This window comes from Anthonomus grandis, chromosome 1 (genome assembly GCF_022605725.1).
Source record: "Anthonomus grandis grandis chromosome 1, icAntGran1.3, whole genome shotgun sequence".
Taxonomy (NCBI): domain Eukaryota; kingdom Metazoa; phylum Arthropoda; class Insecta; order Coleoptera; family Curculionidae; genus Anthonomus; species Anthonomus grandis.
In genome coordinates this window covers 43,233,648-43,250,906 of record NC_065546.1, presented here as the reverse complement: position 1 = coordinate 43,250,906, position 17,259 = coordinate 43,233,648, and the positions used below count along the sequence as shown (strand labels likewise).

The 17,259-nt window shown below is 30.9% G+C and overlaps 1 protein-coding gene across 1 annotated transcript in view; it reads right to left on the bottom strand.

Annotated features, from left to right (window-relative positions):
- Positions 1-262: 262 nt before the first annotated feature.
- The window catches only part of LOC126737707 (otoferlin-like), a 75,278-nt gene continuing 58,281 nt past the window's right edge, over positions 263-17,259 (bottom strand). Inside the window, exons 15-35 of the mRNA XM_050442709.1 lie at positions 16,294-16,491; positions 16,122-16,238; positions 15,915-16,067; positions 15,608-15,808; positions 15,374-15,557; positions 15,024-15,319; positions 14,634-14,833; positions 14,457-14,570; positions 14,195-14,406; positions 8,921-9,095; positions 8,661-8,856; positions 8,469-8,603; positions 8,144-8,415; positions 7,923-8,093; positions 4,937-5,140; positions 4,792-4,886; positions 4,554-4,740; positions 4,258-4,496; positions 901-1,029; positions 693-843; positions 263-634 (exon numbers count right to left, since the gene is read on the bottom strand). Of these exons, the coding sequence (XP_050298666.1) occupies positions 454-634; positions 693-843; positions 901-1,029; positions 4,258-4,496; positions 4,554-4,740; positions 4,792-4,886; positions 4,937-5,140; positions 7,923-8,093; positions 8,144-8,415; positions 8,469-8,603; positions 8,661-8,856; positions 8,921-9,095; positions 14,195-14,406; positions 14,457-14,570; positions 14,634-14,833; positions 15,024-15,319; positions 15,374-15,557; positions 15,608-15,808; positions 15,915-16,067; positions 16,122-16,238; positions 16,294-16,491 (3,810 nt within the window). The 3' untranslated portion in view covers positions 263-453. The remainder of the gene's footprint in view (positions 635-692; positions 844-900; positions 1,030-4,257; positions 4,497-4,553; positions 4,741-4,791; positions 4,887-4,936; positions 5,141-7,922; positions 8,094-8,143; positions 8,416-8,468; positions 8,604-8,660; positions 8,857-8,920; positions 9,096-14,194; positions 14,407-14,456; positions 14,571-14,633; positions 14,834-15,023; positions 15,320-15,373; positions 15,558-15,607; positions 15,809-15,914; positions 16,068-16,121; positions 16,239-16,293; positions 16,492-17,259) is intronic.

Below are 17,259 nucleotides of genomic sequence, written 5' to 3'. Positions count from 1 at the left end.
GTTCTTTAAAATGACTGAAATAAATATTCAAAACAAACATTGTTATACTTTTTTTTAAATTAATTTATTACGTATTACTATAATCATTTGATAAAATATTTAATTTGCATCTTAAACAGAAAAATAAACATTTGATTATTAGTATGATATGATCCATTCATTTTATTTTGTTATACTAAAAATATATATTTATTATAATGATTTAAATACATGAAAATCACAAATATGGTAAACACGATAAGCCTGCATAAAAAAAATAATGGATCATTGTAGAGATTTATTTTTGATATTTTTTTCAGGTACCGAATATTTTTATAGGTACGAGGGTTCTTACGAAAATTAATCAATTAAATTACAATATTTTGATATAGTTGAGCTAACTTAATTAATAAATTGCTTTTTTCATGCATATTCGATGATCTAATTATCTACTTATCACAACCAGAACAGTCCTTAAGCGCCAATTATTTTTTTAACAGTATAACCAGGAATCGAGTAGATCGTTAATAATAAAATGAGGGCCACGCCCAAAATAATAAGCAATTTTAAAATGGTCCATTTATAGTTGTGCCATAGGATATACCGGATTGACTTGATCGGGTTCATGAACCACATAAAAGAAGAATCTGGACGACTGTAAAAAATATACGTTTTATAATAAAACCCATATTTTACCCGGCAAAAATACGTACTTCGGTTTTTCCAGTGGATCAGGTTCGTTTCTCCCTAAGCCCACTGGCACCTTCTCCGCCTCATCCCTGGTCAATAAATGAATTTCCGCCTCGACTTTACCTGTCAACTCCATTTCCTCATTGTCCTTTTTTACGAAAAATGGCCACCAACCTGAAAGGATCAAAGTAATTGTGAATTAAATTAATTTGAAAAAAAATTAGTTATCACCTTTTACACGTTTTTGTTTAAAAATGTTCACCATTGGCACCGAATCGTCCGGTTTTAACATATCCAAGGTGCACAACTTTGAAGATTTGGCACCCCTGGGAAATCTGTTCAGATCCAAAGTGATTGCACCTAAAATAAAAGTTTTCCAAATTAAATAATAAAGCTATTAAGGTATTAGTTAAACCTTTAAGCTCTAATTGCACACAAATAATACTGACATAATATTACCCTTATTAGATTTCGAATTTTTCCTGTCTTAAATGTCTGTTTTTCTGACACTTTAAGGTTTATAGATCAATAATATGATTTTTGTCATTTGATTTGATCCTATTTACATTCAATTTATGGATTTAAATACCGTTGAACATATATCTGGAATTCTATTCTTAAAGACTTTATTAATTTAGTGCTCAATTATACCTATTCTAAGAATTAATTGATTAAGTTTCTTTATTTCACATTTTCTAATTCAATTCTTAATTAACAAAATTTTATGTTTTATTTTATAGACTTGAAAATTTCTTAATGAAAGTTATATTATTGATTTAATTCCTAATAAAATCATTAAGTTTATATATACATAAATGTATATGCTTGATTAATTAAGTTTGTGTTAAAATTCACAGGCTTTTCTTTTGATTTTTTTTAGCGTAAATCTAATTTCCTAAATTTCCTAATTAGTTAATTAAAATTCTTATATTAACTAATTAAATAAATTTGTGTGTAATTCCACAAGCTTGGATTTTGTCGTTTAGAGATTTTGACGTAACTAAACACGTCACTGAAATTATATTACTGTTTAAGCTCTAATTATATTTCTAATTAATTAAATTTTTAATTTCACTTGCTTCCTATTTAATTCTTTCTAGTTTCTAGTAGAATTTTTTCTAAATAAATAATTAATTAAATGCCTAATTTCACTTACATACCTAATTAATAAAGTTCTTACTTGTACCTAATTGAGTCCATTTATAATTAGTTTGTTATTTAAGGTCCTAATTGTACTTAGTTAACCAAATTTTATAAACTTGTCTTTTGAATTTTTTTGGTGTAATGTAATTTTTAAATCAGTTTATATCATTAAAACTCAATTCTAAAGAAATTAATAATTAAATGTTTAATTACACTTACAGGCCTCATTAATCAGTTCTTAACTGCACTTTATTAAGTAAATTTATTTTAAATTTTATAGGTTAGTTTTTTGATTTTTTTTCCCAGCAAATCATTAAAATTATATCCTTAAGTTTAGTCCCAAAATATTATATTTCTTATATATTTAAATGCCTAATTAATTAAATTCGTGTTTAAATTTACACGCTTGTCTTTTTAATTATGTTGTCCTGTCGTCTAAGATGATCTTTTAATTTTCCAATGATTAATTAAGTTTCTAATTGCGCATAAATTCCTAATTTCTAAAGTTTTTTATTTAATTTAACAGCCTAATAAATTAAATTTGTATTTAATTTTATACGCTCGTTTTTGAATTTTATCGTTTATATAATTTAATGTAATTAAATATGTGTCTAATGTAACCAATGTAGAAAGATTATCACTTGATTTCCAATTAATTAATTTTTATTTCAATTGTTTGTTCTTTAAATTATTTCGTCAATGAAACTATAATTCAGCATGTAATTAAAATTAATGATTTTTTAATTTCCAATACTTCTTTTATAAATTTCTCTCAATTTCTAAATAATTAAGTTGGAAATTGTATTTAAATTATTATTTCAGCTTTTAATTATCTATTTAAATTTCCTTGAGTTTTGTTATTTATTGATGTCAAAAATTCAATAAAATTTGAATAAATTGCAACGAAAATTGCTGTTTTTCATTTAATTAAATATGTTTTATTTCACACGCTCATTTTTAAATTTTTTTCCTTTAGAGATTGTGTTGTAAACAACCAAGTCTATGTTGAATTAATTTTTTTTATTAGAATTTTCTGAAAATATTAATTAAGTTCTTAATTACACTTAAATTCCTAATTAATTAATTTTCTTATTTATTTTCATACATACTAAGATTATATCGTCTGATTTCGAATTTTTCTATCATTTATTTTTTCTAATAAGTTAAATTATTACTATTAATACTAAGTAATAAATTCCTAATTAATCAGATTCCTATTTAATGTTTTAAATGAATGTTTTTAAAAATTTGTTTTGTATAAATTTTAACTTTACTTATATTATTGAAGCTCACTTTTAAAATATTTAATTAATAAGGGGCCTAGTTACACTCACATGAATTGTTTGAAAAGTTCTTTATTTTAATAATTAACTAAATTTCTATTTAATTTTATAAATTAAAAATTTCAGCAAATCATTGAAATCTGATCAATCATTCAATTTCTCATGAACTAATTAAGTTTTTTAAACATTTAAATGTCCAATTAAAAAAAAAATTATTCGAATATAATCAATTATATATATCCTTTATTAATTAATTTTATGTAATAAAATTGTCCTTTATTTTTATATATTTAATTAGTTTATTTATTTAGTTAAATTTATATGTAATTAGGCTACATCTAAATTTCTATTTAATCCCTATAACCACTTTAACCCTCCCCCTTAGTCTTCAGTATAACCAAATATATTATTGTAATTAATTATCGTTCAATTTCACTTTCAGTAATTAATTTTTTTTTAAATTTTCAATCATAGATTTCTTTCAATTTTTAATTAATTAAATTTTAAATTAACCAATTTTTAAATTTAATTTCTTTAGAGTTATGCTATTTATAGATTTCAGTATAATCAGCGTCACTGAAATTAAGTTTAATAATTATAATAATTAAAATATTTAATTAATTAAGTATTTTATTTCACTTAAATTTCTGATTAATTAATAAAGTTCTTAAGCGTATTTCAGTTCCTAAATGATTAAGACAGGTAAATAAGTGCAGTAAATTCCTAGTTTAACAGATTCCTTTTTGAGTCCACACGTTTATGTTTTTTTTTTAATTTTAGAGTGTAGATCACAACATGAAATCAAAATAGAATCATTTTCTTGAATTTGAAATTTTTCGGATATAAATTATTAATTACGTCAATAAATATACATTTTTAATATGAGTTATTGTGATTCATAATTAATTGATCGAATTTCTAATGACAATTAGATTAATTGAATTTAAAACCCCTTGTTTTGGATTTTAACATAATCCTAATCTATCAACATAATTCTATATTAGATATAGAGGTTAAATTTGTAATTAGTTTATTGGGAACAAGACATTATACTCGTCAGCATAGGCTCAATATCAAAAATAAGTTTCATTCTGCCCTTTGAAGGGATTATGGGAGACATATTCGTGTCAAGGGTGATATTTAATAATTAATTTATGATTACCTAAGAAATCATCAGCAGAAAAATGATCGGCATCCCAAACTTGCAGTTCAAGTCTCGCAGGTATTTTACTCTCAGTTTCGTCCCATGAGAAAAGCGACTCTTTTCTTGAAATGACAATTTTCTGCTCGGCCACTAAATACTCAAAAGGGAAAATGAATCTCCAGTTAAAGTTTCCCTCGCCGGTCAAAGAACGGTAGTGAATATCCGTGCACTGGCAGTCTTCTGGTCCTTTGAGCCATCTGAAAAACGACATTTTTCCGAAAAACAATTACAGCGATCCTGGAAAAATTTTTTACCCTTTGACGTAGATATCAGACATTTTCTCTCCGGTGAAAAACGCGTCGTCTTCCAGCACCACATCGTCAGTGTTCCAGATTATCACTCTCAGCTCATAACTCTTTGGTTTTCTGGATGATATGTTCAGTGGAGGTCCGGGAAGTGGCATATCCATAGGGAACATGTCCACCCACATTTCCAATTTACCTAATTACTTAAAAATAGTTAAGTTAATTAATTAAGTATGTAGTTAATTACCTTGTTCAATTCCAGGCTTTTCGGGATTGTACAGAGACCTAGTTTCAACGTGTTCTGGTACCAAATGGCATCCGAACTTTGAAAATTCACTCCACCTAAAATTAATTATTTACTTGTGAGATTCTAAGAAGGTTTTATTGCGAACCTATGTAGCACATTTAAAGCTAATTGTTCCTCATATTGCTTAAAATCACAAAAATCTACTTCTTCTTGCTGCAGGGTAATTATTTGATTACCAATTTTGACCTGCTCGCCACTGTAAAGGGGTGGGTCGACTTTTGCTTCTTTGCACAGTTTCGCCAAGATCTGGGTGGGTTTCAGGGCGTCTCTCCAGGCGTTATACCCCTGCCTAGCAAATCAGAAAACGCACTTAATTACCTAAATAAATTCCTAACTAATTTATATGTTAATGAAATCATATCATACTAAGAAACAAAAAATACCTAATTGCTTAATCTAAAGTTCCTAATTAATTAATGATGTATCTCTGGAATGACAACAAATCACTGGAATTATATGCTTGGATTTTAAGCCTTTTTGGTATAAATACTTCATTTGAAATTTTAATAATACCTTTGTTAATCCAAAAAAGTAAGTATATCTATCTTCCTAGTTAATAAATGATTGTATCACAACTATAAATAATTAAGAACTCCATTATAAAATAGTATTTGTACACATATTTTAAATTTTCTTGATGGAATCCAATATGTTATTGATTATTTTTTATATTAAATTCTTAATTAGAAAAATATTCCTAATTAATAAATTAAATACTTAACTGTACTTAAATTTTAATTAATTGATATTTAAGCTTATAATTGCACCGATTTTATGACATTCGACCATCAATGTGAAAATATTCCAATATTTTATTCGAGTAATATGGTAAGATTTAACTTTTCTTTTGAAAATTTCTCTCATAATAGATCGCGAATTGCACTTAATTATTTAATTTACTTTTTACTCCAGATTAAATTTCCAACTAATTAACTAGAGTTTTAGTTTAATTCATGTTTGCTCTTGCCATTGGAATGTAACCGTTGGAATCGAACACAACTTCAATTTTGAATTTTTCTGTCATATGAAATTCCTAATTGCAGTTAATTACTCATTGCAATTAATTAATTAGATACTTATTTAAATAAATGTTTGCACATTCATTTTAATTTTGCCGATAGAATCTTAAGCTTCTCTGTCGTTATAAACTACTAAATTATATTTAAATAATTAACTAAATTTTCCCTTCTGCTTAAATTGCTATTTAATTAATTAATTCCTAAAATAAAAACGTGGATTCCTCTTCTCGTTCCAATTTTGTTAATTGAGTACATTATGTTGAATTTTGAATTTTTCTTCCATAATAAATTACACGTTTGCGTTTTTCGTTTGACTATCGTGAATTACTAATTGCACTTAATTAATCAAAATTTCTGTCTTATTTAAATTTACATTTAATTAATTAAATCCTTAATCAAAAATATGTTTGCCCTTTTCGTCTAATTTTCATAATTAATTAGGTTTTTAATTAAGTGAGTTAGTTCTTGTCATTTGCAATTTTGTCCAAATCCTTATCCATTATATTAAATTATGATTTTTCTTCAAGTACCAAATTTCACCTAATTAATAAATTAAAATTTCCGTTCTGCCTAAATTTCCTTTTAATTAATTAGATCCTTAGTTGTAAATTAAATCTTACATGTTGAATGTTTCGATCAAAAAACTACTAAATAGCACTTAATACATTAAATTTGTCATATTGCTTAAATCTTTATTTAATTAAATATGTCCTTAGTTAAATACATTTTTCTTCTTCTCGATTTATTTTTGTTGATGGAGTGCAAAATTTTAAATTTTAAATATTTCTGTCATAATAAATTAGTAATTGCAGTAAATTAAATAACTAAATTATCTATTTTACTGGAATTTGCGTTAGATTGAGTAGTTAAATAGATGTTTGAATTTCTCATTTAACTTTTATTAACAAACTTTAAAATCTTCAATTTTTCTGCCACAATAAATTCCAATTTTAATTAACTAATTAATTAGATCATTAGTTAAATTGATAATAACTTTTATCTACCTTTAATTAATTAAAGTTCCTGTCCTCCCTACATTTTTATTTAATTAATTAAATTCTTAGTTGACAATTAAATTCGACATGTTAATATTTTGAATTTTTCGGTCATAATAAATTACTGAATTTTACTTAATTAAGGAATTTATATATTACTACTTACTAATTAAATTTCTTGACTAACATTTAATTAATTTGGTTGTTTAGATTGAATATATGTTTGCCCTTTTAATTTAGATTTGAACTCAAAAATTTAAAACTTTGAATTTTTCTTTTATAATTTATTAATATAATACTAAGTTCCCTTAATTGATTAATTAATTAAATTTCCTATTCTAATTATTATACTTACATTTAATTATTAAGATTCTTACTTAAATACAAGTTAGCTCTTTTTATTGAAATTTTATCAATGGAATGCACAATGTTAAATTTTGATTTTTTTGTTATAATAGATTAGTAAGCTTTCTTAATTAATTAGTCTGAATTTAAATTTTGTCAACGAGATCCAAGATTTTTGGTGAATTCTTATGTCATATTAAGTTTCTAATTTTAGTTAATTAATTAATTAAATCCTTAGTTCAGTTCATAATAACTTTGGTCATTCATATTTGTTTTTGTCATTGTTGAATTTTAACTTTTTTTAATAATCAATTAATAATTGCACTTAAATAATTAATTAAATTATTGTTAGTTTTTGTAGTATTGTTTACTTAATTTAAAATTCTTGTCAATATAAAAGCCATATAAAATATTTCGAATTTTTACTTAATTAATTAAACAATTAAATTTGTAATTAAATTATCAAATTTATAATTAAGACAGATTAAGAAAACCAAAAACCAAAGCCTTGTTGGATGATTATAAATCTAAATTCAAACGTAATTAGTTACGAATTTATTATAGCAAATTTAAAAATACATATGGAGAACTTTCACTAAATTAATTAGGAATATAATTTCAAAAACCTGCTGCTTTTGTGTTGCTTGACATGTTAAATTCTAATTAACTAAAATGTTGTCACCTTCATTTAATATTATTTGGCAATACTTACTCCTCATACTTCTTCGGTAATCCACAAGTGGCACGGTGTTTACTGTAAAACCGATTTTCCAGATCAATTTTGGTTTCGCCTATCATATCATCGGAACCTACTAAATCCCAATCGAAAACCTGGACAGTCAGTAAAGAATCTTGAGGAAAAGTCGCTTCTATTTCAAAACATCTAAAAGAGAAATCCTAGAACGGTCTTTTAAAAATTGCCTCGAAACTTACTTTCCAAACACCGGATTCAATTGTTTGGATATGTAGTTTTCCTTATCGCTTATCCTTTTTGCTCCCAGCTGTAAGACCACATAGGGATCAGCTTTTCCATTCAAATCCATGGGATGAAGGTCATTCGCTTTAACAATATATACTCGCACCAGCACTCGCATAGGATCATTCGATGGAATCCCTTGGAAGAGGCCATTTTGGGGGTCGAAGCCTCCATTTGATTTATCATCCAATTCCTTTGTTAGGGGCCATTTATACACTTTCACTGCACCCTAAAAAAATGAATTCCCTAAAGGTTTAGATAAGAAAACATTATGAAATTTACCTTAAAATAACCTACAATTCGATTGTCATCTTCAGACTCTTCTCCGGTCTTTTTTCCCCTGTAGAGCTCAAAGGTGTTGAGCCACTCTTTAAACTCGTGAAACTCCGGGCGAGTTTCTAACTCTGCTGGATAAATCTATAAAAAAACGAAGTTTTCTCCTAAAGTTTCGTTTTACTGTAAAAGTTCTCATACCTGACAGAGTGTCGTCTTGGAATCGCTGATTTTCCTTGTGCTCTTGGGGCTCATTTTGGCCGCCAGACGAGTTGCGGTCGCGGCTGTTCTAAATCCGAACTTTTTCTTGTATTCATTATTGGGACTTACCTCTGGAAATCCGAGCTGGGGACTACCATCCTCGGTGGTTAAGTAAATTTGCAGTTTTTCATTATGCCTGCAAAGAAACGTCTTATAAGTCATATTTATTGTAGTTCATTTTTTTCAGAATATCCAATTACGTGTAGTTTTTCTTTGCTTCCTTCGATTCGTGGATCATATACTCTACAGAAGCGAAATATTTCGTCCACCAATCTTTCCTTCCTTCTTCATCGTCAACTTCTTCGTTGGTGCTGAGTTTTCTGCTCTTATGCTTGCTTCTATTGCTTTTTGAGGACACTTCTTTTGTGCCATAACCTGGAATGATTAGTCAATAATTTATCCCACTTAAAATGCCAAGTGTATAACAAAAATTACAACTGCCTGAAAGAGATAAGAAAATTTACTTAAATGCATAAAAGGAAGTATAAGAGATAAACAGAACCATGAGGAAGAGTTATAGAAAAGCAAGTGTGGACATGCAGAGGTGCTTAAAATTATCGCAAACCCAGAAAGCAAATGCCCAGAGGTTATATTTAAATTATTCAACTCTACGGAGACAGAACTTCGGATGTTATGCTATAAGTATTTATAAGATACGCAAACGACAGCAGATCCTAGTAGGTAACAAATCAAACTTATAAAAAATAATGGACCAGTTCACACAATATAATGAAAGATTCGGACTGCACTTAAACACTTCCAAGATCAAATTAATCGCTTTTTCTGAGGTGCATATAAACAAAACGCTTTTGGTCAATGGCAGAAACATCGAACAGGTACCTATCATCCTTTAAATATCTTGACAACATAATCAAATCGCTGTTTGACCCAAAGCGGGAGATACGTTTTAGGATGGAGGAGGCCAGAAAAATTTTTACACCTTACCACTCTTGATTTGAGCTTAAAAATTAGAGTGCGCAAGGTGCTACATCTTTAGTGTATTACTTTACGGTTGTGAAGGATAGATTCTCGATCCGATAACTAAGAGAAGGATGTTTATCGGAGCATACCTCGTATTTCATGAATTTACTGTGTTACAAAACGCAAAATAGTAATTAAACATCATTAAAGAGAGAAAAACATGATACATAAGCCATATTATGAGAGGCGAAAACTACGAATTACTGAGAGTTGACAAAAAATTCAGGGAAGAAGATCTGTTGGAAGACGTTAGAACTCCTTTTTGATTGAGATGTTTAGAGTTGCTGTATCCAGGATAATATTAGCTAGATATGCATCGTCAACCTTTATGAGGAAAGGTCGTGAAAAGAAGAAGTAATACATATATCAATAAATTTATTCAACTTCCAGGCAATTGAGGCTTGTTTATGTTTTCTAGGAATTCAAAGTATTTTGTCCTAATACTGGCATATAAAATATTATTTAATTTTATCCAGGCTCTTGACAAATTCTCGTAAAATCCAGTATAAAGAGGTAGATATGGTAAACTCAAAAAACATTTTAAAATTTTTTTTTAATATCCTGGATAAGAACACCTGAACGTGATCCACAAGCGGGAGATAGTGAAATTATTATTCCTCGGTCATTGCCAGGGTTCTTAGGCTAGGTTAGATTCCTGCCGAGGATAATTGCTACCTTTTAGCATTGAAATGGAAATATTCTTGGAGATGAGCAAGTATATATGCGGACTAGATATAACCTACCTTATAATGTGAAACCGAAACAAGATTGAGGCCACTCGGGAGTCGGAATTCTTTTATAGGAAAGGTACACTAACATAATAGAGAACGTCTTGCATAGTTAAGTGACAGAATATTGAAAGTCACACCTACTTTCGCCAAAGGCTTACTTCATCATGTAAGTCTACGCTTTCGCAGACTTCATTGCTACAGTCCGTTAAGACGAAATTTCCAGAGTTAAGCAAAGATCTAACGCACAGATATTACATGAAAACGAAGACCAACTGAACAATTCCTGCGCAAGAAACGAACTGCGGATAAACAACACCTACTGCCCTCACAAAGCACAACATAAATACATTATTTATAATACCAGAGACCAGAAATCAACCATCGATCACTAAAATAGTCAACTGATTTATTTACTCACTTACACTACTAAACACGATCACTTATGACTACTAGAAATATTTATTTCCACTGTATTTATTTACTACTATTTATGCCCGATTTAAATATTGGGCCAATATTACGAACTTCCCTGAACTGTCAACTCACTCTCAGCCACGATGCGACTCCTGATATACTCGGCTGACCATAATTCCAGAAAATTCGCTGATCTCCCAGGCATTCCACTTGTGTCATTCCGGAATGACGGGGAATAGCTGATATTCTGAGCGTTTCCAATATCGTTACGATATAATAACAAATAGATATACCACACCAAATGAATTACAAGACATAAGAATACTAACCTCTGCTAACACCGGTATAGGTCACAATTTACTTTTCGGAACTCGCCATAAAAAGGCATCGAAGAATAAAGAACAATAATGATTGAAAAATAGAACATAGAACCATTGGCTAATGATTGCACTAAATATTTAATATATATGAAAGCAGAGCAAGTGGAAAACATACATTGGGAAACAATAGACAAAGAATGTGGAAGACATCTGGAATATAAATAAGAGATGCATACAAGAGGCAGCTAATGAATCATTAGGAAAAAGAACCATAAACTTAAACTCGCAAAACAAATCAAAACTTTGGTTTACACAAGAGATAAAGAGGCTAGGAAAAAAAAGGAAATCTACTTCTAATATTAAAGTACATCAATAGAGAAAAACTGCAATAACTATGAAGAAACAAAGAATAAAGCCAACGTGACAATCAAAAAAAAATATTAAGATTTTTCTACAGACACAGAACACGATCTTTATGGAGCTCAGAGGAAGTGTGTAAGATGAACAACAGAAAATCTCCGGAAGACGATATTCCCAATGAATGCATTAAATATGGAGGTAAAGAACTAGAACCATCCAACATACCAATTGAGTGGCACAAAAGTATCATTACTAACTGTGAACTACAGAGGCGTAATCCTATTTTGCACCACTATAAAACTACTCACCAACATTGTCAAAAGCATCCTAGAACTTACTATATAAAACAAAGATGAACAACAAGGATTTTGGATGAATATAGATTGTGAGAGAAGTAAAAGACTGGGCTTGTCTAGGTTTGTCTTATAGACCTAAAAAAAGTGTTGGACGAGATTATATACAGTGTGACAATAATGAACAGGGGATAAAGATAGTTCTAGGGTTCCAGAGTAAACAACAAACTAATCAGCATGTTGTGCTATGAGGACGATGTGGTAGTCCTGGCAGAAACAGATAACGATCTGCAAAGGCAAACATAAGTTTAATCAGACTAGTAAAAAATACAACATGACAATCTCCATTGATAAAACAAAATGTATGACTCCTTACTCCCTCTTTACTGGTTAGCAAACCAGTAAGGTATAAAGTCGTAATAGACAATAAACTAATAGCACAGATAATGAGCTGTATTTACCTAGGAGGGCATGGACATATCAAGGAGACCCAATAAATGACATAAAATCACAGATCAATAAAGCCGCAACAATCAGGATGTCTCTCAGACATCCTGGAAATATCACCTGGAAAAACAACTACATGCGCATTGATAGAAAAGTTCTGACATATAAGTCCTGTGTAAGACTAGTATCAAGACTAGAGCTGATACGAATGTAGAGCTGAAACAGCTGAGATGAAAACTTGCAATTAACTGACCATAAGGTCTTCTCAAAGTATAAGAAGAAGAGATAAGTGTCGTGTAGTGAACAGTGCGGCAAACGTACGAGGAGCCAGAGCGGCGCATCAGGCACTCCCGATATATAACTTTAACTTTAAGGCCACTAGTAGTTTTGAGTCGTAATTATAAATGATTTTTCTAGGATAGCAAAACGTACACAAGGTTTTGCTAATCCCGGCGCAATAAAGAATGATACGAAATCAAATAATTCGTGTTTAATTTATATTACATAGTAAAGATGTAACAATTGGCGACGAGGATTTTGGAACGGTGAAGGTAATGTCGGGACCAGACACCTGGATTTTACAACTTACATCCGTAAAAAGGCCAAGTGTTGTGAAAACTATGTTACGTAGCAGTTAATTTTTTAAATTCCCTTTTATTCACTACGGCGGGCCAGGAAGATCAGGCAGCATTAATCCATCAAAAAATAACTGACCACTACTATGTGGCCGCCACTTTGCGTGATTGTGTCCTTTCGATGTTGGTCACTTTGAAAAATTTAAGTGTTGCCAACTGTAGGGAAACAAAACAATTAAATTTTTTGGGAGGTTGGTATGTTTACGAAAACATAAAAAACTCCATTTAGTTAAGAATTTAGGATAGTTGCGATAGATCTGAGATTTTTCTTGTACTGGTTTAAAAATGAGTACAAGAAAAACAATAATACTAGACATATTTGCACTAGTTCTTACCACCTAGCCAGTAATGGCCAAGCTGAACGGGCGGTTCAGTCCTTTAAGAAAGCTCTGTTATTGAGTAAGTTTGATAGCGATAATACTGTACAGAGGCTTTTGTCTTGGTTGTTAAGTTATAGAAGAGCACCACATACATTAACAGAAGAGGCTCCTTGTGAACTAATGTTTAGATCATTAAGAACTCGGTTGTTTATAATCAAAGAATCTGTATCAATTCCGAAACAAACAGTTCAAAAATAGTGAAGCAGATGCCTGATGATAATGTGTAAGTTTCAATGTATCGTATGCAAAATTGGTTAAAAGGGAGAGTTTTGGAACCTATAGGCAATGTAATGTATTAAAGTGAAACTTCAAAAAGTGATCTTGTTAGAAATATTACACAGATGTTGCCGATTCGAAAAACAAATCTATCTAATAATAAAACCGCAATAAGCATAACATACATATAGAAAATAACGATAATTTCGAGTCGGCAGCAAATGATAGTAAATCGAGGAAGCCATTAATTATAAGACATAGTTCTAGGGATCCAATTACCATAGTTAAGATGTAGCAATAAGAAAACCAATTCAGATGCACGAATCAATAAATTTATTGCAACTTCCAGACATTTGAAATTGTTCTCCAAGCAATGCAGGCTTCTTTCAGATTTTCTAGACATTAAAAGAATTTTGTTTTTAAACAGGCATATAAAGCTATATTATATTTTTTCCAGGCTCCTTGGATAGCCTGGAAAATTCCTTTAAATTTTAAATGAAAAGGGGAAGAAATATTTCAGAAATATACCAAAGATTATCATAACTGCCTTGAAGAGACATGAAAATCCACTTAAATGGATGAACCAATGAATTTATTGGATCTTCCAGGCATTTGCAGTAACTATTAAACTTTTTTCCGTGATAATCTTTGAAAGTTTCGAAAGTGTCTTTTATATTTTACTATATTCTAATATTACCAATAGATTTCGTCATGTCTTTTGGCAGCAAAGGACTCTTCTCCCTCTCGCTCGTAGACATGTCGGACAAGAACGACGTCGATATGACGTTTCCATTGGCAATTTTGAACTGTGTGATTGATTCCTTCTTTTCTTGAGCTTCTTGGACAATTTTAGGGGTGTACATGAACTTATGAATTGAGCCAATTGTATGAGTTCCAACCAGTGTATATCTACAATAATAAAATGAACAAATTAATCAATTAAATAGATGCCACAATACCTTCCAAAGCTGCGACAATCTACAGCCCTAATGGTCAATGGTGGCCTATACAGTTCTTGCTCTGGCAGATCTACTTCCATGAACTTTACTCTGGTAGAAAAGTTTGGGTTCTTTCTGGAATAAATTTCGTTTGGTTGTTCAAGGATCCAATTAGCGTTGGATATGGAAATGGGTTACCTGAAGTCTGTTATTATGCTGGAGCAAAGAACGTTCCCAGCACATTCAATATCCACTCTGGGCTTATCCACTTTTAGTAAGTGTATTCGCTTTAAGTCTCTCAGGCCCCAAAAGAGCACTTCTATACGATATCTGGCTAAAGTGGGCCTTATTCCCCTGGGAACTGGTAGGATTGGCCCTCGATCTTTTGTATCAGTATCCTAAACAAAATGTAATCAAGAAGGTGAGTCTGTAAACTCTTTGTTGATCAAGGAAATGAAGAAACAGGAAAAACGAAGAAGTAGAAGATTCATTAGGGCAAATAGAAGCAATTGAAGGAAAGGACTTACTCGGGGAACTAAAGAAAACAGATTTTGGGGATAAACATGAAAAAATTTAAAACACTTGTACCTTATACATAGGAATATCCTTTGGTTGCGGCAGCAATGGTAAAGACTCATCAGTACCAGTAGGAATCTCCAATAACTCAAAAGTAGCCAAAAGCTCCCCAGCATGATCAGATCCCCTAGTAATGGTAAACCACTCCAAAGAGGGTGGAAAAAACGGTTTGGCGTATGCTTCCTCTCGAAGTCTAACGTGAGGTTTGGCGATCGCTCTCCCAATAAACTCCGACTTGCCTACCTTATCCTGATCGAAGATTTCAATCACGATTGACGGTGCGTCTTCTTTGATATCATCTGCTGAACCTGAAAATAGTGGTTTACTTTCCGAGGAACTTGATTAGCAGCGAGAGTCCTTACCAAAAAGTAAAATTTCATCAAACAGCAACAGTTCATCCCATGTGGGACTTAAAGTTTCATCGATCACCTGAGTGGTTCTTGAAAACTCCCCGGCGATCACTCGGGCAAATGGATCAGATAATCCGGAGGCATCGCTCCCTATTAAGGATCTGGCTTGATAAATGTGTGCCCTAAGTTGAAAAATCTACAAAAATAATTACAAAAAAGAAACCTCGACTTCTATTTGATACATACATGCTTCTCAACGTAATGAATAATTGACGGAGGAAGCGCTCTAGGCCTTTCGATATTCTTTATCTCCTGGGATAGCTCGTAACCTTTGGGAATTCCAGACATAAAATGCTTCTTGTGCTTGAGCATTCCTAACCAGAAGTAAATCCGTAGCTTTGCAGGAATTGACCAGCCGCTTGGTCCAGACGCCTTTTTGCCTGGAAGCTAAAATGCCACCTATAAATGCTCTGCAGAAACTATTCTTATATATTAGTAAAATATTCCAAGGTTATTTAAACAGATCCAGATTAGGTGTAGTAAGTGTGAATACCTTTAGAAATATGTTATTAACTCTTCCGCAATATTTTCCCTTTTCCTCGTCCACCATAGAATAAATTAAATCTCTGGCGCGTATTCGTTGGTACGCTTGTCGTTTTCCCCCGCAGATGATCCAAACAAATATATCTGGAAGAGCGTGTTGCGGCTGGAAAATTTTACCCTTTTTGCTAACATTAAGAGTTTCGTCATTTTTACTTACATCCTCAGTAAGAAATTTCAACTTGGCTAAGAAAGCTTGTGCGCTCTTGTGTCTCTCTTTGATGGAGTTCTTGGTTACCAGGGCTTTTAATGTGCGCGCGCCAGTTCCGATGTGTTCCTAAAAGTATATGTTTTTCGGATTTAAATTTTTAATTTTTTGGAAAAATACCCACTATTTCTTTTTGGCAAAGTTTCAGTCTCTCCTTATCCAGTTTCGTTTTACCTATTCCAGGACCTGTAAAGGAAGCTTTCGAAAGCGTTACGTATTTAGAGCAGGAAACCATTAAATTCTCCAGAACTTGTTTGAGTTTAACTTCTGCTTCTGGATCTTCGACCTCGAATGCTGAATATACTTCGTCTAGTCCGTCTTCCTTTAAATAAAATAATCTATAGATAGAGATAGGACGTTTGTTGATGACAGATGTTGTAGTTAGGATGAAGGATTTTGGTTTTATTTCCCATACGGTGGAAGAAAATCTCAAAAATCGTCTTAACTAAAATAGACGATTTCCTCAAAGTGTATGGGAAATTCTATATATCTTATTGTTGAATAATTAGCTGAGCTGTTCTGAGATCAGAACAAATTGTAAATGCAATTTAAAGTCAAAACCTATAATGCTATCGATGTGGGCGTTATCACAACCCAGCTATAGCCAACTGGAATTGTCGTAGCTGGGTAAGCAGGGTCACATTGATAGAGTATGCCGTAATAAAAACACCGTTAAGGTTATGACATCGTCCATTGAACCACAGTGTCCTGGAGATTGTGAAGATGGTACAGAGATTATTAATCTATCTAAACAGTATGTAAACCACTTTAATAATGCCTTGATTAAAACCATATACATAGAAGGCAAGTATTAGAATTTGAATATAAATCAAATTTTTCACATCTTGTGTTAAAAAAGTGTTGAATCTCAATTAAAACAGTTTCTGGTGATGTTCGATATGTAATTGGTAAAACTGTTGATTTGTAAGGTTAAATGAATGCTCTGATTTAACTCATAGTTTAGACGTTTTGTTCCCCAATTAGAGAATGTCTTTATGCTTTGTGATTGACAGTTCCAATAATTTATGTGATTACAATCCTTTAATTTCCAGATTAAGTAAAGAATTTCTAAATGCATTCAGCCAAAATA